This window comes from Balaenoptera musculus, chromosome 7 (genome assembly GCF_009873245.2).
Source record: "Balaenoptera musculus isolate JJ_BM4_2016_0621 chromosome 7, mBalMus1.pri.v3, whole genome shotgun sequence".
NCBI lineage: Eukaryota > Metazoa > Chordata > Mammalia > Artiodactyla > Balaenopteridae > Balaenoptera > Balaenoptera musculus.
In genome coordinates, this window is record NC_045791.1 from 80,765,467 (window position 1) to 80,789,388 (window position 23,922).

At 35.1% G+C, this 23,922-nt stretch overlaps 1 protein-coding gene across 26 annotated transcripts in view; it reads left to right on the top strand.

Annotated features, from left to right (window-relative positions):
- ABI2 (abl interactor 2) overlaps nucleotides 1-23,922 on the top strand; it is a 90,918-nt gene that overhangs the window by 44,529 nt on the left and 22,467 nt on the right. For 4 of the 26 annotated variants that reach the window (XM_036857442.1, XM_036857437.1, XM_036857438.1 and 1 more), the window contains exons 3-9: nucleotides 2,290-2,466; nucleotides 4,015-4,032; nucleotides 11,176-11,273; nucleotides 14,510-14,656; nucleotides 15,393-15,517; nucleotides 16,543-16,722; nucleotides 21,582-21,740. In XM_036857442.1, coding sequence (XP_036713337.1) covers nucleotides 2,290-2,466; nucleotides 4,015-4,032; nucleotides 11,176-11,273; nucleotides 14,510-14,656; nucleotides 15,393-15,517; nucleotides 16,543-16,722; nucleotides 21,582-21,740 — 904 coding nt within the window. The remainder of the gene's footprint in view (nucleotides 1-2,289; nucleotides 2,467-4,014; nucleotides 4,033-11,175; nucleotides 11,274-14,509; nucleotides 14,657-15,392; nucleotides 15,518-16,542; nucleotides 16,723-21,581; nucleotides 21,741-23,922) is intronic. The other 22 variants (XM_036857443.1, XM_036857439.1, XM_036857450.1 and 19 more) reach the window with 9 other exon arrangements.

Here is a 23,922-nt window from a genome sequence, read left to right on the forward strand (position 1 = left end):
ACAAAGACCAGTTATATATAAAAAATAAGTGTCATATTTTGAGGTTTTTTGGTTATTTTGAAGTATACTTGGTAAGTATGAAATCTTCCTAGCTTGTATTTTTAATAATTCAGAAAGACTCATTAAAAATTATTCAAAAGTAAAATATGATTAATTTCCATTTCTCTGAAGTTAAAAATAAGTAAATTCCAATATTGTCACTAATGTGCAACCTTTTTTTTTCTGTTATAGCTCCCTCAAGCAGTTGAAAAGGAAAGTAGATTTTGTAATTTTTCTAATATGCACCGAAAAAGTTCAAAACCTATTTTTGTCTTAAAAAGAAATAGTTAAAATGATAAGATCACTACCTTGGCCAGTATTCAATTTGACGCTTCATTTAGATATTTATTAGTTATGAACTTATAGATTCTGTTTCTTTTAAGATCTGTTGGTTGAAATGGGAGGCTTCAAATTTGTTTCAGGTTTCCTTCACACTTTAGGTAGTTTAGAAGGATAAATAATCAGTGTTCAGATTTCTTAAAGTCGTATTTAATAATGTCATGATGGTTATCTTTCATTTCCATTTCTGTGTTACTACCTGGTTATTCTTTAGACAGGGTAAATTGAAGTAGGTTTGGGGAGGAAATAGCAAAAGTGTCTGTTAATTGCTGCTTGAGCCAGGAATGGTGGCAAGAGATGTGAACAATTTTAGTGAAGTATTTTTCAAACTTTTTAAACTGCAACTCACAGTTGAAAATACATTTTATATTCCATCCAGTACACAATTTAATGTATGTATTTATATACATAACATATTTTAAGAAAAAATACCTTACTATGTGTATGTTGTCTGATATTTCTGTTCTTTTTCATTTAAAATAATTGCTGCTCACATCTCACTAAATTGCACCTTGCAGTTTGAAAAATGCTGCTTTAGTGTATTAATTACCCATGCTTAAATTCGCCCTCTCTCAGCAAATAGAAAACTGAGTAAAAACACATTGTTGTTATGTACTAAATTATATCCTATTTTGAACGTTTAATAAATAAAATAATGAAATATTTTACAAGCATTTTGTTATGATAAAATATAAGCAGCATTGCCTCAGTAAACAAGTTTCTCTGTAAAAGATGATTCTTATTTTTAACATTGTATTTATAGTTTAGGCCTCTCTTTTTTAATAAAAAAATATTTAAACACTAATAGAATTTATACTAATAGGTTATTTTTTTTTTAAATCTCATCTTTACACACCAAAAACACTGCAAATCACTTTTTTTTAAAAAATTTTATTTATTTATTTATTTATTTTTGGCTGTGTTGGGTCTTCGTTTCTGTGCGAGGGCTTTCTCCAGTTGTGGCAAGTGGGGGCCACTCCTCATCGCAGTGCGCGGGCCTCTCACCATCGCGGCCTCTCCCGCTGTGGAGCACAGGCTCCAGACGCGCAGGCTCAGCAATTGTGGCTCATGGGCCTAGTCGCTCCGCGGCATGTGGCATCTTCCCAGACCAGGGCTCGAACCCGTGTCCCCTGCATTGGCAGGCAGATTCTCAACCACTGCGCCACCAGGGAAGCCCCCCTAGTAGATTATTTTTAAATGGAACCAGATTAATCACTGGGGCTTTCTTTTTTTTGAGGATTTTTCTTTTTGGCTGCACTGCACGGTTTGTGGGATCTTAGTTCCCCAACCAGGGATTGAACCCAGGCCCTCAGCAGTGAAAGCATGGAGTCCTAACCACTGGACCACCAGGGAATTCCTTCACTGGGGCTTTCTTAATAAGGTTAAGTCTTAATGGAGAGGGGAAAAATTATCATGTTTAATCCAGAGGTTGGCAAACTTTTTCTGTAAAGGGCCAGCTAATAAATATTTTATGCTTTGCAGGCCATAAGGTCTCTGTTAGTACTACTCACCTCTGCCATTATATTGTGAAAATATGTAGGCAAGTAGAATGACTGTGTTCCAATAAAACTTTGTTCATGGAAACTGAAATTTGAATTCCATATAATTTTCACATGTCAAGACCTTATTTTTCTTTTGACTTTTTCAACCATTAAAAAAATGTGAACACCTCTCTTAGCTTTTGGGCTGTAAAAAATAGGTGGTGGGCCAAATTTGGTCTGCCAGCCATGGTTTCCCATCCCTTGCTTTAGCCTAGAAAGGGAGAAAGTCAGTATTGGTCCCAAAAGGAGAAGTTAGCAGTTGTGGTTAAGAATATGAATAATGATATTAAACCTCTAAGTATTTATATTTTTATTTTTCTGGATATTAGAGCTATACATTTTTGTGTTGTGTTTATATTATATTTTGTAGACTGTTGATATTCATAAAGAGAAAGTTGCAAGAAGAGAAATTGGTATTTTGACTACCAATAAAAACACTTCAAGGACACATAAGATTATTGCTCCAGCCAACCTTGAACGACCAGTTCGTTATATTAGAAAACCTATTGACTATACAATTCTAGATGATATTGGACATGGAGTAAAGGTAAGTATAATTTTTGTCCAGCTTAAAAACAATAGCCCATAATGGAACTAACTCTTTAGAAAATTAAGCGTTTATCTTTTCTTTCCAGAGGATCAAGTCTTGGCCTACTAGTAGTTCTGAAGATTTCTTACCACTATAACTATGTTATCCTTCTTTCTTCTTAGTGTTATGTTCTCAAGTTTTAAACAGTCATCTTTGACTGAATTGCTTTTGCTTAATCAGTTATGAAAATACCTCATATAGATCTGGAAATAAATGTGGTATTATATTTCTAATCTTTTAATGATTTAGTATGACTAATTAAAAATTATTCAGTATGTTATTAAAGTATTTGCTTTATCTCAAAAATATCAGCAAACTTTTGGCATTCGTTTCCAGAAAGAAGACATATAAACAAACATGTACTTTGAATTTTTCTAAAACAAATTTATCTCAACATTTTGGGTGAGAATAATGTAGATAAAACTAATATGTGAATTAGTATTTCCACTGCTTTTGAGTAGATAGTCATTATATATTTTGGCTAACTTTTAAAATGTATTTAAGTGCCTGCTATGTATGTAAAGTACCATAATCACAACTGAGGAACATATAACTTTCATTTAAATTGGTGTTCGTACTTAAGAAACTATTCAGAGCTTCAGCTAAGTATTAGGTTATTTAAAGTTTGCATCTCAGCAGTGATTTGAAAGACAGTGACTTTTCAAATGTGATGCTGAATAAATACGTGTATGCCTATAAGTGAAACTGTATGGTTCATGCAGTTGATTTGTGTCTAATATAAGCAAATTTAAATTTAAAAAATATACCTCACACAAGTATGGCTAGAAATCAGTTAAATCTAAATTTAATGTAGATCTAGGTAAAAGAATATGTACAGTGTAAATTTTTTTAAAAAATCTTTTTCTTTTTTACAATTTTGATATAAGCACTATTATCTGAAATTTGATATTTAATTTTATAATGAACACCTAATGCATTTAGTTTACAGTACTAATTAGAGCATGTTAAAATAGGATATACAATTGGATGGATAATTAATAACTGAAATTTATTCCAACTTGGGAAAATCTTTTGAGATTTATTTGAGGCTAACAACTGCTAATAGAAAATTTTAGGATCCTGTCAGAATTTAATGACAAAAAGGCACTTAGAATATAAAACATCATATTTGTACTTCCCCACTTATATAATAAAAAGGTGATCCCCCAATTATTATTTAATCCTCAAGTAAATGTTCTTCAGGGAATCTGTAGTCCCTTTCATTTTTTGTACTTTTTAGTGTTTAGGGGTCACTAATTTGAAGAAATCTCAATAAAGTTGTTTTTAAATAAAAGTGTCATATAATTTCATCCAAAAACTCCTGTTCATGACACATTCTGCTTTAACCACTCTTTCTGTGATCTACTGAAACATTATTTTTCAATGCTGAATGCTTAACTTGTTTTTTCTTTGTTTTTTTCCTTTCTCTTCACATCCTGAAGTTCCAACTAACCTTTCAATGCTTTTTTCCCTTACCTCTTTTATTTGCTCCATTTATGCATTAAGTGGTTGCTTAGATTTAAGGTAAGAGATTCCAGGGCTGGATTTCCATTCTTTGTTCTTATGTAGAATATTACATATGGGGAGTGAAGAGATATTTGGCACTTGGCCTTTTAAAACCAACAAATAATTCCTCTTTTTTATTTTATTTTATTTTATTTTTGTCATGAAACTTTGTGTGTCTTCATGTTCCATGAGGGCAGATGTTTTTGACTGTTTTGTTCATTGCCCTATCCTGTGTGCCTAGAACAGTGCTTGACACACATTAGACACTTAGTAAATATTTGTTGACTAAATGGTTATTTTGCAATGTTAATATATTTTGTGAAACTGAAATGTAAGTTACCCTATCATAAAATGTCATTATGAAATAAAATTAGCTGGACTTTTGTAAATGTAGAAATTTTGTTTTGGATTGGAGGGCTGCTAATAATGTGCTTCATTTAACCCTCCCCCTGTGTAATAGCCTTTTTATTCTATAAATGGTGTGCTTTATTATATACCTTGTGGCCGCTATGTCATTATCTCTTGACTCTTAATCACTCTTAAAAAAATTGAAAATTGGAAAATATTCAGTGTTTTGGGTGTTTTTTAAGTTGCAGTATCATGTATTTTGCAAAAAACAAAATTAGTCTTTTTATTCAAATTGCTATATAAATTATATATTTCAGTATAAACTCACTTTAAGAGGTTTTCAAGCCGAGTATTATATGCAAAACATCAAAAGCTCATGATAGTGTTTAACAAAATACAAGTTAAGAATTAAAGATATCTCCTTTTCTTACTTGTTTCAGTAACATTTTAGTATTTTGGCGGGAAAAATGGGAAAAGACATTCAAGAATAATCAAGAAACCTGTCAGATAGAATGGTACTAAAATTATTGTCACCAAACTGATCATGCATTTCATTTTTGTTCTTTTTTTCTTAGCTGAATTCTATAATTCCTTTTCAAATATGTATTCTTACCATATACCCTGTTGTTTGCCATGTCTTCAGTGTAGAAAGTGATAACAAGAAGACAACATGACTGAGATCTGAATCATTAACTAGCTACTAACCACGGCCACAGAAAGTTAACAGATCATGGTAGAGAGATGTGACTGGAGGAGCCCAGGCAGATGTACTTCATGTGTACATAAAGTATATTGGAGTGTTGACTCCAAGCCCTCAGTCTCGGTGAGTGAGGAGATTCCTTCGCATAAAATAGGTAGAATTAGACCAAAAGCTGTCTTTGTGGCTACCTTGGCTTTTTTCCCTTAAAGTCTGTATTCAGATTTTGGCTATTGATACATTAACCTCCAAAGTGATAGAAGTGCACAGAAAGATTAACTAAAGGAAAGACAAAAAAAAATGGACCAATTCTTTCCCCTTAAAGTTTAGACCAGCTTGCCTAAGGAACTATCCCTAGCTCATTTCTTCCAAACCCTACCAGGATTCCTTCTTGATCTTTCTGGGTTCAGGATCTGTTCTGTGTGAGAGGCCAGAGTGAGTGGGAAATGAGAGCTTCCAAGAAAGAAAGATCTAATAAGGGAACATCACACTTGGATAAGATTCCTTAACATCTTTGCTCTTTGCACCAAAAAAGCTCCACTCCTGAGTACTGTGGCTCTATGTAGTTGTTTCTCCTATATTGGGATGGGGTTGACAGGGTGAGAAGTATGTACCCTGAGGTCATCCTAGAAGCTAGAATGTGCCAGTCCTCTGTCTCTTTCTTCTTATCTTTCTTTCTGAGTACGTCTGTCGTCTCTATAAACTTGTGGCACATAGTTAATAATTTTGGGTGAACCAAAACAAAGTAGAGTGGAAAAAATATTCAGCATATAGCAAATCATTACTCTTTTTAATGTTGATGGGAAAAAATGAATTGCTTTAGAAGGTTGATTAATGGAATAATTGAATATACTAAGATAGAAAATAGAATTTTAAAATGTAAAAGTTGGAAGGGACTGCAGATAGTAAACTAGTCCACTGGTTTTCCAGCTGAGTTTTTTGGAGACCTGTGGAGTATATCAGGTGCCCTGGAAGTCTCCTGATATTTGATTTCCTCCTCAGCTCATTATGAGCTCTGTCTTTGCTCCCATTGTTGTCAGACTTGATGCCTTTCAGATATACTCTAAACAAATATCATACTTTGGGACAAGACACATGGGATTTGACTCAGAAGAGACCTCCATGCTTAAAAGTTGAATTTTTAACCTTTTATACAGCATGTCCTGGTTGTGTTTAATGGTTCTTTTCATCTAAAATTTGGATTAATTTTCAGTCAAATGAGAAGTTGTAGAGTTTAATTTATGAGACCTTTGAAAACAACGTGGTGATATTTTTAAAGAAAAAGGTATAAAAAGCCGATGGATAGAATGCCATATTGGAGGGGTTTTAATATGTACCTGGGGCCATATAAAAGTGGAATGTACCTTGAACTGGGGTACCCTTTCCCCACTCTTTATTTTAGTAAAAGAGTTTTAAGACCTTGTTACTGATGTGTTTGAAACAGATATTTCTGTTGAAAGTTTAAAGTTGTCACTAATGAAGCTAAGCTTAAGTACTTTTAAAATAAGTGTATTTACTTTAATGCAAAAAAAATGAAGACTTCTGATCTGTTTCTGTAGTATTTATTTCAGATGAACATTGTACAAGCAGATTCTTAAAAATTAATGAGGAGGGGTTAGGAGTTTCTTTTACAGTTAACACATTAAGAATACAACACTTCTGAAAATTTTGCTTGGGATCTTGAAGATCCATAACTTTATGTAAAAAATGGGCTAACCTTTTCACTTTGCATGTGATCTTGTGTGTGTCATTCCCTACAGTACAGAAGGATGATAAATTGCCTCTCACATTTCTAGCTCTCGGGTACAGCTGAGGGTTCATTGTTAAGCATTTATTTGATACAACACTTGGAAGAAAAACTCCACAATAACAGCAACTTTTGGAAGACTCATCTGGGTTTGCCTATCAGTTCCAGACTTGAGCCACCAATTCTATCTTGTCAAAAGCCAGTTGTTGGAAACTATTTTCAGAATCAAGCAGAAGTTTGTCCATCTTTATTCCTCTTTTCTTCTTCTTACTTTCTTTATTTGTTCTTCCCCCCTTACTCCTAATCTCTTATTCCCTTATCTCTGTATTAGATTATTTTAGGACTCTTGGCACCTTAGGCTTTTTGTCTTTCTAACTCTCTTACTAAAAACTTTACATCTCTCCTGAAGTCATACTCTAATTCCTGATTTCAGCTTTGATCTCCTTCAGAGGATCTCCTGGTCCTTTTCCTGCTGGCTCTGAGAATTGAAGTAGGAACATATATCCTCTGAGGAGAGGGGTAAAGATCTCTAGGAAGCCAGAAAATTAGGCACTGGATGGAACTAATGGGGAACGATACTGGGCATTGAACGAAAGCCTAGAGGTGCTTGACCACAGCTGCTGCCCATTCTCACTACGCCACATCCAGACACAACCTATACGTACTACTCCTCTTCTCTTAGTATATTTAAATCTTGCTCTTTTTAAGACTTGTTAACACTCCAGCTCAGATTTTTCTCTATGAAACCTTCTGTAGCTATTTCGTCTTACATTGATACTTCTTTTTTGGAGATTTCTATATAATTTGTAGATACTACTTTTTGTTTTAAACATGCGAGTCTTAGTTATTCTAAAATAAGTTCCTTAAAAGCAGAGAAATCATTTTACAGACCTTTGTCTTCTTTTATTTTTCATATTCTTTTACCCTTGTGCCTAGTAGTCTGGTGGTAGGTGGTTTAAATGAGGGATATACCACAGATATCATTTTAGAATGTGTCTGCCACTGTTAAGTTGCAGCAGGTCGTCTATTCGTGGGAGATTTCTTCATAGCAGAGGTCATGTGCTTTGTGAACTAGAGATACCTGGCTGGCCAGCTTTATAAAAAATACTGGAGTTCACAGGGTACTGGAAATCACTAAGATGTGTAATGAGTGTTATATATGAAATACCTGATACTATATATATATCAGTGTTCAAGGAGGGTATTGCATTTACCAACAAAGGGTAGAGCAGGAAAGATAGGAGCACTTTAGAAGCAGTAATAAGGTATAATAATTGGCCCGATGGTTGGTTCTAGTTGTAGTGATCTCCAAAGTCTGGGAGAGCAGACCACTCTGGTCATAAAGGAACTGCTCTTACTCTCGGTATTATCTGCATTTCTTAGTCCAGGCCAGTGGGAAACTATCTGAGCTGTGATCATGCATTAACCTTCATCACCTAAATGAAGTATTTCTTCTGTTTTGAGAGTTTCATTCTGGCAGGAAAAAAAAGGGACCTTTCCTGCTCTTTCTCCATGTGCCTAATACCTGCTTCACTCAGCTCTCAATGATGACTTTTTCCTTTGTGGCATCAAAAAATACCCACATTAATTGAATTATTGTTGGAATCAGCCACCAAAGTTTCATTGCAATTCCCAAGTAAGACTTTGAAAAGTATCATGAGCACTCCTATTCATGATTCAGGACCACTAACTACACGTTTATGTGCCAGATGATAGTTTTGCCTGTGTGTGTTACATTTTATAAAGCTTCATGTGGAATTGCTATTATGGAGTGGGTGCAGTGTTGCTTTATCCTGAGTTTGTGGTATGTCCTCTCTCTCTAGTTCAGTTCCCCTTCACCACACTCACAATTCAGTCATGTGTTTTGCTCCTTTTCAGGAAGCGTTGTGTCCCCCTGTAACTTCCCTCAAAGTAGTTTTTAGAACCATGATGGCTATCCAGTAAGTAATTTTTTACCAAATTATTTTAGATGTGAAATACAGTTTCTTAACTTTTATCATAGGTGAGATCTATATTATAATTAAGTTTTGTTTGGCAATTATTCCTGTTCTTTTCCCTTTTCCTCAAGTTAGATGGCAGTATGTATATTCTGCATAGCATATTCATTGTTTTACTCAGCGTAGAGACATTTTTCACAAGGAAAGCTACCTTGAAGAAATATTGAATACTCTTAGCTTAATACAGAAGTAGTACAGCATCAGTGAAGTATAAAATTATAGATTAGTCGGACATTCCACAGGGTCTCTGGTTTCTTAAGTGAATTAAGGTACTCATGCAAACCCCATTAACCAAACAAATAGAACCATTTGATGATTCTACAGATCATAAAATGTATCAAGTTTTATGTATAGAAATGTCCACCAGATTTTAATTTATAGATTGTTTATTTTATATTATTTTTTTGGTAGATTAAAAGACTTATAGAGAAGATACTGCAATTTAAACAAAACACCTTACATACCAAAACCTTAAACAAATCAAAGTTGGAAAGCTGTTTTCAAGTATTTCAGCTGTTCCATGTATAGAATAAAATTCTGTTTTACTCTTTTTCTGTCCCTGCTCCTCTTCCTTCCTGTTTCTAGCAAATTGATGTAGTTTAGTGTTTGGCTCACCTACTTCTCCTTCATCACTTAAAGTGACTTTGGGTTTTATGTTGTTTAAGGTTGAGCTTAAAGGACTTTGGTTACTACTTTTAAAAATCTTCTGGTATCATAAATTAAGATATACAGTTTTAAAAGCTATTGGTTATTTGTCATATTACTCCTAAAATTTTCCCAAATGTGGATTAATTTTTTTACAACTTCTGACATTTTCATTTTAAGATACAATTATACCCTCTGCTTATTAATGAGGGGGAGGCAAGGATAAGTTAATCTTTATTCTTCCTTGATAACCAGTTTGTTTTGTATTTGTTGTTTAAAAGCAATAACAACAGGATTACAGATGAATGCTTAACTTTAAAAATATTGATATTTCAAAGGTATCATTTGTCATTAAAGATTGTTTTAACATCACACACAACTTGTTCACTGGGCTATTCATTTGAAGAGTTTGTTTCTTGATATATTATTTCTTGCCTATTCAGATAACAAGTAGTATTTTAGGATTTTTAAATATTCCATTTAAGCCAGAGTTAATTTTGTCAGCCTCAATACTCTGTATATAATTATGATTTTTTTTCTTAAAATTTAAATTTTAAATTACAATTATAAGTGTATTCTGATTTCAAAAGTCTTGCAGTTTCATTTCATAAGTATAATTTGAATACTGGACGTATTCTTATTAGAAAAGTTAAGATCCTTTTTTGAAGTGTTTGGCAATCCAGAATATTAGGGGCTTAAAATAGGGTCAGGTATGAACATATGTGGTGAACATTATTAATTCTAACCAATTGGTAATCTCAAACAACTTGAGATTGCATTTGATCTATATTTGTGCATGACTTCTCTTAACTCTTTAAGGTACCCAGATTCCTAGGGCTTTCTGTGTAAGTGCTGACTTTCTCCTTTGGTGGCATCCATGGTTCCCAAATCACCCAACTTTCCCACACTTGCATTTTCAGTTGGGGATAGAATAGTGAGGAATCACGGCTTAGCTCTGATTTAGGACTATGTTACATCTTTCCTATGCCTAAATTAATCTTCATTTTGGGCCTGAGTGGGTTTAATTCCCATTGGAACTAGGATATTGCCAGTGGCCATTGTACCACTCATAGTTGAATGGGATACCTCAGCCCTACCTTTCTGGTTCAGATGTTTAGGAACATGCCTTAACTTCTGGCAGTTTTCAGGTAGGTGATTCCTTCATAAGAGAACATTAAAGAAATCTGAATTGTAAGGCTGATCCAGAATTTAAAAAAATGGAATTTTCTCTGTATATGATATAACTTTATATTCTCTACTTACAATGGATCAAAACTAAAGTTGCATTTTTTGGGGGGGAAACATGTCTTTTGTTTTTTATGATAAACTTGCTATCTAAAAAACAAGGAATTGCTTAAAGGCATTATTGTCTGATTGAGTTACTCTTTATTAAAACTAAAGTTTTTATAGTTATCCTATTTGATTTCAGTTGAATGTAGTATCTTATGGTCTAACCAGTGATCTGTTGGTGTGATGGCCTAATGGCAAATAAAGTCTTTGCATACAACTTTATAATCATTTGAAAATCTCACGTTAGGAAGAGTCCTTTGAGTACAACTGTAGAATGATAGTAGAGTAGAAATTGCATATGAAATGCATGGCCTCTAATTTTTTTTCCTATTTAAACCTTCCCCTCCTTTGTTAAATAGCATAATGTTATTTCCTCAAAGTGCCACTTTGTTTCACTGCATACAGGTTAAATTGATTTTTCCTCAAAATTTTTTTAGGTGAGTACCCAGAACATGAAGATGGGTGGGCTCCCGCGTACAACACCTCCAACTCAGAAACCCCCCAGTCCCCCTATGTCAGGGAAAGGGACTCTTGGGTGAGTATGTAACTAAGTAATAATTGAAAACCATTTCATGTAGTGCTGTGTGGAAACTAAACAATATATATGTTTAAACTATTTTTAAATATTTGAAAAGAGAACATTTTCTTCCTAGGATTATCTTTTTTGTGTGTAACTTTTCCAAAAGGAAAACATCTTTTATACTTTATACCTGGGAAACATCTTTATACTTTAAAAATATTTTGTTTAGAAATTATTTTTCTAATGCATTTTAAATTTTAGGTAAATCCTAACCTGAGTTCATGGCTCATTATAAATTACACTCTGATTCCTATTTTCAGAAAATTTTTAGTCTTTCGTATTATAGTTGACTTTTCTTATTCAAACTAGTCTTCTGAAGAAAATGCTGTGCATATTACAGAATTCTGTATATCTTGTGTTTTTATGAGAATACTGAGCTTTCATTCAGTCTACAGACTTGGGCTTTGGATTTGACTTTGGGAGAAATGGTCAGTTAATGGAAAAGCTTGACTTTTTTCCTCTATAGCATCTTAGTATAAAAACTTGGTTTATCATGATCAAGATTCGTGATCAGGTGGGCATAATATCACCCAGAAGTCAGGTGACTAAAATCGTGTGGTCCAGCTCTGCTCCTGCTATGTCGTGTTGCATAGTAAGCCTCTTAGCAGTTCAGTTTTTTCATCTGTAAAAGGGGGTAATTTGTCCTCTTGTCAACTTTTCAGAGCCACTGTACCATGAATTGGATTTTTAAAAAATGTGTAAGACAAAATGCTTTGACTGTCATTGGCTTTGTGATATATGCTTAAAAGTTTTTAATTGGCAATCTTGTTTGTTGGCCCCCTCACCAAAAAAAAAAAAAAAAGCAAAAAACAAAAAACTAACCAAACAAACAAAAAAAACAAACAAAAAAACCCAGCAACCTAATCAAGCAAAGAAAATGTTGGAGGAGGAATTATAGTTAGGAGAGTGTGAAACAAAAGAATAAAAGTGATTTCCAGCCAGGAATAGGATGATTTTATTTGGGGTGGACAAAAAAAAATTCTGCTTAGATTAGAGAGGAAAGAATCTAGTGGCTTAAATAAGATTTAAACTTCAGGGTAGAATGTAGATGATGTGGTAGGTTATAATTGTACAGGGTAAGAGTGGAGAATCAGGTCAAGAGGAAGTATTTGTTTTATTTTCCTGTGGAATGTCTATATTTCTATCATGTATAGTATCTAATGGATTTTATTAGGTTTTGAATCAAGATTGTTAGCAAGATAAGCCTAGTAAAATAAAATTTTCTGTTGCTCCCCAATTTTAAAGATTTACTCATACACTAGTATTTGTTTTCCTTGTGTATTAGCAAGGGCTCTGCAGGGTCCTCAGAGACCAGAGTGGCTGGGCACCACTAGCCACTTGATGGTCACAGCCTGGCTTTTTCACGGTCTTTGCCCAGCTACCGTGTTTTGTCCTCTGCCCCTAGTTTTTTACCTTGTTTTTTTTTATCATTGTCTTCACTGTATGGTTCTCAGCAAAGGTTTTTTTTTTTTCTTGCATGAAACAGAACATTTTTGTTGTCTGGGAAAAATTGGAAATCAATCAGTTTCGTATTTTATGGTGTTTTATATTTACATCATAACTTCAGAGATGCCCAAACTGTGTTGTCTTTTATTTTATTTATTTTTTAAAATAAATTTATTTATTTACTTTTGGCTGTGTTGGGTCTTTGTTGCTGCACGCGGGCTTCCTCTAGTTGCGGCGAGTGGAGGCTACTCTTCGTTGCAGTGTGCGGGCTTCTCATTGCGGTGGCTTCTCTTGGTGCGGAGCATGGGCTCTAGGCGTGCGGGCTTCAGTAGTTGTGGCATGAGGGCTCAGTAGTTGTGGCTCACGGGCTCTAGGCACGCGGGCTCAGTTGTTGTGGTGCACGGGCTTAGTTGCTCCGCGGCATGTGGGATTTTCCCAGACCAGGGCTTGAACCCATGTCCCCTGCATTGGCAGGCAGATTCTTAACCACTGCGCCACCAGTGGTTAAGCCCCTTTTTTGTTATTTTAAATCCAAGGCCCTAACATTCCTTTTTCTTTCTTTGACCCAATATCTTGTCTAGTGCCTGTTATTTATTTTTAATAATGTGTATATTTGTTTATGCAAGAAGATTTTGAGCGTAGTAGACAGGGTCATTGCAGAGGAACCTCATCCAGAATCAATGAGCCAAAACTCGAGTGGTCCAGGAGAGCAGTATTTAAAGGAACCTTGGGAGCTTTTTGGGAAGTGAATTATTGAGAAATACATAAGTCAGGTGAGCAACATCATTTTAGGAAAAGAAAGCTCTTTAATTTTCACATCTTGAGATCCAGTTAAAGACCAGAATCTCATCTACACAATATCAGTTTCGTGTCAGTTGAGTATTTATCATTGTCATAAAGTTATTTGGAAACTTAAAGATGAGAACTAACTTAATAATTACTAGTGTTCCAGTGTGCATCCTATTTCCTATCATATTTCCTTTCTTGCTCTTATCATTCTTTTCTTTTAAAAGGAAATTTTGAAAAAAAGAGGGAGGTATGCTAATGAAATCCAGTCTGTTTTGTACTTCAAATAAGGTAGAAAGACTTAGGTGATCTTTTTTTCCTTCTCTCCCTTTTAAATGTTGAACTGTGAAGAGGGTAAGAGGTAAGAGCAATCAAGGTGAAAGCTGAAGGAGGATGTGAAGTGAGAATGGAAGGAGATGAGATTAAATTATATATTTCTGTGTGTGGATGTGGTTTTATTTCTGTACCTTATAGAAAGGGAAGTGAATTGTTAGGGTTGCTATTGATCATCAGCGTGGGGGTTGTGGAGCCATGTCCTAGATTGTTTACCCTATCTGAGTATTTTTGGTTAGGGAGAGAGGGGTGAGGAGGATAATTAGTGCATTTATGCAGTGCAGTTGGGGAAATTTGACATGGCACTAAAATAATTTGAACTCATCTAAGAAGGGAGTCTGGGAAACATTGGCTTACCTGGTAGTAGAATCTTCATGCTCTCAGAATGAATGAACAAAATCGCATTAGCATAGGGAAATGAAGTTGGAGACTAAAATACAACAATATGCATCAAAACCCTAATGGTGGAGAAGTGATACTTAAGGGAAGACTGAAATTGGTAGCTGGGTTTTATTAAAACACGTTCTACTACCTCCAAGTACAAACTGTATTTCACTACTGGCAGCTCTGAATTGATTGTGCCGAAACTTGCTAATCACACAATACATACGCTCTTCTTTTTGTAGGCGGCACTCCCCCTATCGCACACTGGAGCCAGTGCGCCCTCCAGTGGTACCAAATGATTACGTACCTAGCCCAGCCCGTACTATGGCACCCTCGCAGCAGAGCCCTGTGAGGACAGCTTCTGTGAATCAAAGAAATCGAACTTACAGGTATTTTCTCTACCTCAGCGCAAAATGTGATGGTCATAGTACCATAATTTGTTCAGCTAACTTCAGTTAAATCTCTCTCATTTTCCAAGCACTAAGTTCTTTTCCTCACTCTGCTCCCCCAAACCTCGTCTGATTCCACCTCTCTCTCCTCATGTTCTGATGCCACTTTGAGCAGCCAGGAAGTTGAAAGAGAACAGACATCTCAAAGTGCAAATTTCTCTGCAAGATGAATAGCTATTGTTGACCTGAAAAAAATGATTGACCAGATGTAGGAAATTTCAAGTTGTTTTTTGGTGGAACTTTACAGATGAAAAACTATATGCAATAAAACATTAATATGGGATAGTGTATCATGATATCATTACAAATAAAATTAATCAATCATTTGTTTAGGAAAACTGTTTTTATTATAAAAGAGGTTTCTTCAGACGGCCATTAAACTGGAATAAAAGAAAGTAATATTATTTTTATGTGTCAAGCCCCATGATTTATCACTATGTTTATGGAGAATTTTTTTTCTTTCTCAGTTTCTTTAATACATGCTTATTAAAAGGTAGCCAAAACAAGTTTCTTGAACTCAGCTTTTTTCCTCACTTTATTAAGAAATTCATCTTTGAAGTGGAGGGCTTTTGAATTATCATTTTGTAGCTATATTCGTTTCAGAAAATTTTGGAAAATGCTGGCGGTATCTTGCTGTATATCAATACTCATGTTTTGGTGGCCCCTATTTCTTTAGCAGCAGCGGGAGTAGCGGAGGAAGCCACCCTAGTAGTCGGAGCAGCAGTCGGGAGAACAGTGGAAGTGGGAGTGTGGGGGTCCCCATTGCTGTCCCTACTCCTTCTCCTCCCAGTGTCTTTCCAGGTAAAACATGAATTGTGCTTCATCTTCACCTTGCTGAGTGTGGATTCAATTTCTGATTTAATTACACTGGGCTTTCTTCATAATCAGGGTATTTTTCCCTCGAAGACTCTGTAAATGCTGAAAAACCTTTATGCGTTTGTTATTTTTAACCAAATGATTTGTGAGTTTATGTTCACATACTTCTCTGTTATTTGGTTTTGTGTCTTTGGTGCTGTGGTGTAGTTGGTGCTTTGAGTTGAGGTTTCCCCGGAATGAGCTACATGTTTAATTCCAGCTGGTGTTATGACAGCGCGTGCCTTTGGGCACAGTGGTGTCTCAGTGTGAGAACCATATTGGTAGCAAAGGATTGGGCAGATATAATTTTGACAGTTCAGTCTCATGGACTCTGAGAACTTGATAGTCACTGAAATGCTACCCTCTTTTGTCTGAAACAGAAAAATGTACTTGTTTGATCTGAGGACACAAAGTTAAAATTCAGTTTTAAAAACATGATAGAAAAGACATAAGGATAGAATATTACATATTTAACTTACTTTTAATAACAAATAGATAATATCTTTTTAAAAATCATGAAAAAGAGGTATTTTTCTAAATTCTTTTTTTACCTGATAAGATATTTATGTCTGGAATATTTTTATTTTCTGATTTGTGTACTTCAAAATGGAATACTGTCATTTTCTAGTGTGTTTTGTTTCATTTTGTATACTATCAATATTTACAGAATGTTAAAAATAACAATATAAAGGGAGCACTTTTCTTCTAGAGTAGTGGCTATCAGGTAAAAAGGAATGCTTTTAATGAATTTAAAAACCTGTACATTACCCTTAGCATCTTGAATTATTCGCTGCAAACCTTAATAATCCTTTAACATAATAAGCTTCATTCTTTTTTTTTTAACACTCTCTTCTATTCTTTGGTGATTGATGAGCACCGAGTATCTAACATTAAGTTCTCTAATGCCATTTCTAATCCTGCCTGATGGAACTGCCTCATTAATGCTGCCTCTTACTCCTCTTTCCCCTCAGCCCCTGCTGGCTCTGCTGGTACTCCTCCCCTTCCTGCTACTTCTGCATCTGCCCCTGCCCCTCTTCCTGCTACTGTCCCTCCCTCCACTGCCCCAGACACTGCCGCTGGGGGTGCCCAGACCCTGGCTGATGGCTTCACTTCTCCAGCTCCCCCTGTTGTTTCTTCCACTCCCCCTGCAGGTGAGTATTGGTTTATTCTTTGGCAGGCAGATCCACTTGTCTGGCTCTTCTCTTACTTGGAACTCTGGCTTTATGATTTTTTGTTTGTTTGTGGTTTGTATAGAAAAAAAAATCTGAAGAATAATGTACTAACTAGAAAATGGCATGTGACTGAACAATAGAATTTCCTGAGGGGATCAGGGTAAGGTTTCTCATTTTTCTAGTAGAATAGCACAAATACACATTTTTAAAAAAAATTTATTTATTTATTTATTTATTTATTTATTTATTTATTTATGGCTGTGTTGGGTGTTCGTTTCTGTGCGAGGGCTTTCTCCAGTTGTGGCAAGCGGGGGCCACTCTTCATCGCGGTGCGCGGGCCTCTCACTATCGTGGCCTCTCTTGTTGCAGAGCACAGGCTCCAGACGCGCAGGCTCAGTAGTTGTGGCTCACGGGCCTAGTTGCTCCGCGGCATGTGGGATCTTCCCAGACCAGGGCTCGAACCCGTGTCCTCTGCATTAGCAGGCAGATTCTCAACCACTGCGCCACCAGGGAAGCCCTATACACATTTTTTATTGCTTGAATTTTATTTACTAGAGATTTGCAAATTTAGTATGGAACTGTCTTCTCTACAGTTTTTTTTTTTTTTGGCTGTGCCGTTGGGCATGTGGGATCTTAGTTCCCTGATCAAGGATTGAACCCATGCCTCCTGCATTGGGAGCACAGAGTCTTAACCACTGGACCTCCGGGGAAGTCCCTTCTATACAGTTTTGAGAAGTTGTCATTAGACGTATTCGTTGTTACAGGTTATGTCATTACTAAAAAGGAAAGTCTATGACAATAATTTTAAGGTATATTTTATAGGAAATATTTGATATAACAGCTTGAAAGTACAAGTCTATTATAACAGGATTTGTTGCTTATTATAGCAGCACTGGAAACACATAGTCAGTGGGCTTTTTAAGGATTTCAAGTTTATTTGTAATTTAAGATTGACTGGTATTTTACTGTTTTAAAATTGCAACCTAAAGTTTGTTTTCATGGCTAAGGAGAAAAAGCCTCAATTGCTACAAAGTATATTTTCAAAGTTAATAGTGATGCTGGTTTAGTAAACAAGTTCTTATCTACTATAAAAATGTGTTTGGACACACATCACCTTAGCTGGTTAATAAAGTACTTCATAGAATATATGTGCAGTGCTGCTGCTGTATCTAGGTGTTTATGTGTTTTAAAAGACATTTAAAAAATCCATGTTAATCCATTCATTTTGGATGGTGTTTTATGGCATAGCTTCTGTAACAGCACTTTTTAAGAAAAGCTTTCTGCAGTGGGTGTATGTAAACATGAGCTGTCCTTTGATCTATATACCACTCTGTTAGGCCACGCTAGCTAGTTAAATATAGAAATCTTGTTATGCTCCTGTATCAGTAGAGTAAGGAATACATCTTGAAATCAGTTGTAGGCCCAGAAAGGACAAATCACCCTCACCTAGAGTCAACATTTTAGTAATTAAATTATAATTTAATAACAGGTGCTGGTTCCTAGTCTGCACTGAATCAACATTTGTTGTATGAGTGAATAATTACAGTTTTTTAACAAAAAGCAAAGTAAATGCCTTATTAACAACTTATATCAATATAATCTCTTTTATGTAGAGTCTTTGAATCACCCACCAAATACTTTTTTTTCTTTTCTTTTTATTAAGGTATAATTTACATACAGTAAAATTCACCCTTTCTAGTATGGACTAATGTGAGTTTTGACAAATGTATACAGTGATATAACCACAGCTACAGTCAAGGTATAGAACAGTCCTATCATCCCCAGATTTCCTCCAGGCCCCCTTTGTAGGCAGTCCTGCCATTTCACTCATTTTACTCTTAGCCCCTGGCAACCTCTTGATCTGTTTTTTTTTTCCCTCTAAAGTTTGCCTTTGTAATAATATCATAAATGGAAGCATATGTAACGTAACCTTTTGGGTCTGGCTTTTTGGCACAGTGCATTTGAGATTTATGCATTATTACATGTTTTGTTATTTTGTTCCTTTTTATTACTGAGTAGTGTTCTATTGAATGGATTTACCACAGTTTGTTTATCCCTTTCCCAATTGAGGGACATTTGGATTTATTTCCAGTTTTGGGTGATTATGAAAAAACTGCCAAATACATTCACACACAGACTTTTGTGTGAGCATAGGCTTTCATTTCATTTGGGTAAATACCTAGGGAGTAGGATTGCTGGGTTGTCTGGTAAGTGAATGCTTAACTTTATAAGAAATTGCATAATTGTTTTCCAAAGTGGTTGTATAATTTTGCATGCCCACCAGCAGTGTGTGAGACTTCCAGTTGCTCTGCGTACTTGTTAGCACATGGTATTGTCGTTATATATATATACACACACACGCACACATATATATATGTATATTTAATTTAGCCATTCTCATAGGTGTATAATAGTTTCTCATGTGGTTTTGATTGACATTTCCCCAATGAATAATGATGTAGAACATCTTTTTCATGTACTCATTTGCCATCTTCTTTGGTGAAATGTCTGTTCAAATGTTTTTGCTTCCCCTCACACACCTTTTTAATTGGGTTGTTTTCTTATTGAGTTCTTTTATATTCTGAATATGCCTTTTATTAATTGTGTGATTTGCAAATATTTTCTTCCATTTTGTGACTTACCTTTTCATTCTCTTAATGGTGTCTTTTAAAGAGCAGAAGTTCTTTATTTTGATTTTCTCGTTCATTGCTCTTTTTTTTTTTTTTTCTTTTTTGTTTTGGGGATTGTGCTTTTGGTGTTGTGTTTACAAACTCCTTATCTTACACAAGGTCACAAAAGATTTTTGTCTTGTTTTCTTCTAGAAGTTTTTAGTTTCAGGTTTTTATAGTTAGGTCTATGGTAATTAAACTATAGTTTTGTTTTTCAGCTCAAAGCAAAATAAATGCCTCATTAATGGTTTGAATAGAGTCTTTATTATGTAGTGTCTCTGGATCACTGATGGCTTATAACATGGGAGGTTTTAGACTGGATCTAACTATATAAAATTCATAATGGTGTTAATTATCAAAGTTTTTAACTTGATGATTCTAGGTTTGTATTAGGGTGTTACAGATTAATGCCTAAAATGCCAGTAATGTGTGATTCAAATGACAAAATATACCTTCTAAAAAATAGCTTATTAGTTTACATGCTTTTACATTTTTATCATGGCCATATAAACTTGACAGTGGATTATGTTTGAGCTTGACTACTCAAGATTTTTATACAACAGGATTGAGTTTTAGGTTTTGATACTGTCGTATGTACGAAGAGTAAATCCTATAGCAGCTCTTGAGTGCTTTTATAATATTCTTTATATGAGTATCCAGATGAATCCAAGTTTGATAAATTTAACAGTTCCTGAAGATCAGTTTTAGTCATGTAAAACCATTTTACAGTCATGGAAAAGAAGAAAAATTGTTGTGTTTTTCTCTTTTCCCCTCTTCCCTTCCCTTCTTCCCTTGTCCTTTCTCCTCTCCTTTCCCCTCCTCTCCTCCTTTTCTTCCCCTCACCTTTCTCTTCCCTCCTCTTCTATTTTCTTGCCTGCTCTCTCATGGGTGCTCTAGTACTTGGTCTGTCTGTACAGTAGGCCCTTAGCTAATGATTTTAAGTAGAAGTGGAGTCAAGATAAAATTTAGGAACTGGATTGAACTAGGCAATTGGATGGATTAAGAAAGAGTGTCTTCTGTTGGCATTGAAGTTGCTGTTGTTGTTGAAGTGCTCTCAGAGAGCAAAATGTATGAAATTGCTGATAAATATGAACACATTCAGGATGATACTAAAAATAAGATATTTTTGATACACTTTTTGTATCTTAGCTTTTTTTCATAATTGTAAATTTGTTAAACTCTAATTTTAAGACAAAATAATCTAACTTTAGAGAAGGATATTTTTGATTGAAAAATGTGATTTGGAATTATGTCACTTGACCTTTTGCTGAAATATTTTGTGATTTCCTTTAAACAAATTGGTTTGCTACCTTAAATTTATTACTATTATTATTTTTTTGGAATAAGACTGTGTGTCAAACATTTTTTTCTTTTGCTTTTCTAAACGTTATTCTTGTTGAGTTTAGTTTTCAGTGTTTAATTGCTGGTGTGTTTTGGGAGGAAGTGAGCCATAGATTTTATTTTATTTTATTATTATTTTTTTTCAAATTTGTTTATTTATTTGTTTTTATTTTTGACTGTGTTCGGTCTTCGTTGCTGTGCGTGGGCTTTCTCTAGTTGCAGCGAGCGGGGGCTGCTCTGCGTTGCAGTGCGTGGGCTTCTCATTGTCGTGGCTCCTCTTGTTGCAGAGCCACGGGCTCTAGGCACGTGGGCTTCAGTATTTGTGGCACGTGGGCTCAGTAGTTGTGGCTCGCGGGCTCTAGAGCACAGGCTCAGTAGTTGTGGCGTGTGGGCTTAGTTGCTCCATGGCACGTATGTGGGATCTTCCCGGACCAGGGCTCGAACCCCTGTCCCCTGCATTGGCAGGAGGATTCTTAACCACTGCGCCACCAGGGAAGCCCCCCATAAATTTTAATTCTGATGATTTTGAAACCCTATCAAGTTACTAATTTAATAAAATCATAATATTAATCAGTAATCTATTTAGATATAGCTTTTCCAAACCTAATCATAATTTTATTTACCTACTTTCCTGCTTTTGCACTTGCATATACTGTCAACTGAGCAATAACTGTCACCTTGCATTAATATTTGTCAGATGGCAATTAAATTAGCTAAATATTATTATTTTTAATAATCTTATTAAGATTCAGGCATTGTACCTAAAGTATTTCATTGTCTGAGATAATTTTCTTTTAGTGACAAATTTATGTTCTGTCCCTTTTCCAGGTCATCCTGTTCAGTTCTACAGCATGAATAGACCTGCCACTCGCCATACTCCCCCAACAATAGGGGGCTCTTTGCCCTATAGGCGCCCTCCTTCCATAACTTCACAAACAAGCCTTCAGAATCAGATGAACGGAGGACCTTTTTATAGCCAGAACCCAGGTTAGATTTTCTTTTGCGGTCTGTGGAATATATCTAATTAAAAATCTTCAATTACACAGAAAAAAACCTTTAATTGCAAATGACTAGTACATGGTAGGTGGTTAGTACTATTTGTTGAATGAGTGGAAGAATGAATACAAGGTGGCTAATACTGTATCTTCCAGTTCTTTTTTTAAAAATCAACATGGTTTCCATATAAAGTTGTAGAACTTAATTTTTTTGAATGGAATCTTTTTTAATGAGTTAGTGATTATTTGTTTTTTAAAATAATATTGTGCTGAACAGTATTTCCTTCTTATTTAATCAGATACCCTTGCTCTATGAATAGCAAATAATGAAAGTTGAGCATACATGAACAGAGTTTATAAGTGGCAAAGGAAAAGGGAAATGACATTTTTGAAGCTGCTTTATGGTGGGCAGTTACACTATCTTTTTCAATTCTCCTACCAAACCTATGATGGAAAAACTGGGACTTGGACAGATTGATCCAGATATAACAATCACCTTTTAGTTGCATCATGCATACAGAAGAACTAATCTGGCACATATTTAATACTAAACATAATCATTTGTTTTGCTTCTTCCCCAGAGAGGGTAAGAGCAAATATTATACTCTGTGACTACTGTGGACATGTTATGTGAACTTACTGTGTTTTTCTGGATTTTTGCCAAGAGGCCAGTAAGCCCATGTGTGATCACCTGTAATATTAGGGGACAGCCCATTCCATCTTGGATGAGCCCTGAATTGTATGGAGCTGAAATCTATCTACCTTTTGGTGAAACCTTGTTATATCCTTTGAAGTCTTGCAGAAGAAATTTCATCCTCCTCTTACATAAACAGAGCTTAAAGAATGCTTTTATATTTTTTATATCATTTGATTCTTATAATCATGTGATCGTTTTCATCTGTATTTTACAGGTGAGGAAACAGACTGAGGTGATAATCAAGTTAGGATTTGAATTTAGGTCATCTGACTCAAAGTTCCATGTTACTTCTATTGTACTATCCTATCCTACCTACCTTCATATTAAAAAAAATCTTTCTCTTACCCTCCCAAGGGTAGGAGGGTGGGGTGGAGGATGCCCATATTGTAATGTAAAGTGCATGAGAACCTGAGACCTTGTCAGTTTTTTAATCTGTTATATCCTGGGAATAGTGCTCAGTAACTACTTGTTGAATGTGAAGTGAATCTCTTGTTACTTTATTCAGATCCCCTCATTGTTTTGGGTCCTTCTTGTAAATTAAATGCCATAAATGACTATATAGTCTAACCAGTGCACACTGTAGTGTGATTACCATCTGCCTTAGTTGAAATAGACTTCTTTTTTAAAAAATTTACATTAGATTATTTATTTTGAGAAATAATGCATGTGCATTTTTTTACCCAGCGATCACATTTTGAGTCTTAAAAAGGAGTAGTTTTTCTTTTCCTAGTAGTTAACTATGACCAAATTAAAATCTATAACCTTAAAATTCGAGGGGTTATTCTTCTCTTATTTGTTTTTAAATTGTGTTTTACTGAAGTATAGTTGATTTACAATGTTGTGTTGGTTTCAGGTGTACAGCAGAGTGATTCAGTTATACATCTATCTATCTATCTATCTATCTGTCTCACTGCTATCTTTGACCACACTCAATGATTTTGGGTGTGCCATTCTTTTTAACTCATTTTGAGCTCCATTTTGACAAATACGCCTGTCTTTTCTCACGTTCTACTTTTAAATCATGTGTTCCAAACCCATATTTGTACAGGTGCTATTTTGTAGTTAAATGAATATTTTATTTTTAAATTTTAATTTGTTAGATATGGCCTGTTTCATAGCTCTGCTGAAGATAAGCTCTCTCCCTGACCCTCTTGGAAGTCTAGACAATTATTTCTTATGGCCCTTATGCCCTTCCTTACCCTTAAATAGAGTTTTGAAGAATGGTGTCAGTCCAAAATGGGCCAATTCTGTGATGGAGCTGAGAGATGCTTTACTGTTACAGCTTGGGACCAAGTGTACATGATATTCAGAAAGTATATACAAGGATATTTCATGCTGTATACCTGTACATACCAAAATACTGGTCTTATGAGAAGAGAACCCTGATTAAAAATTCCACCTGTTGATGGAATTTATTTGAAGGCTATTTATTTAAATGTGTTTTAAGTACATATTTTAATACTTATTTGTAAATCTG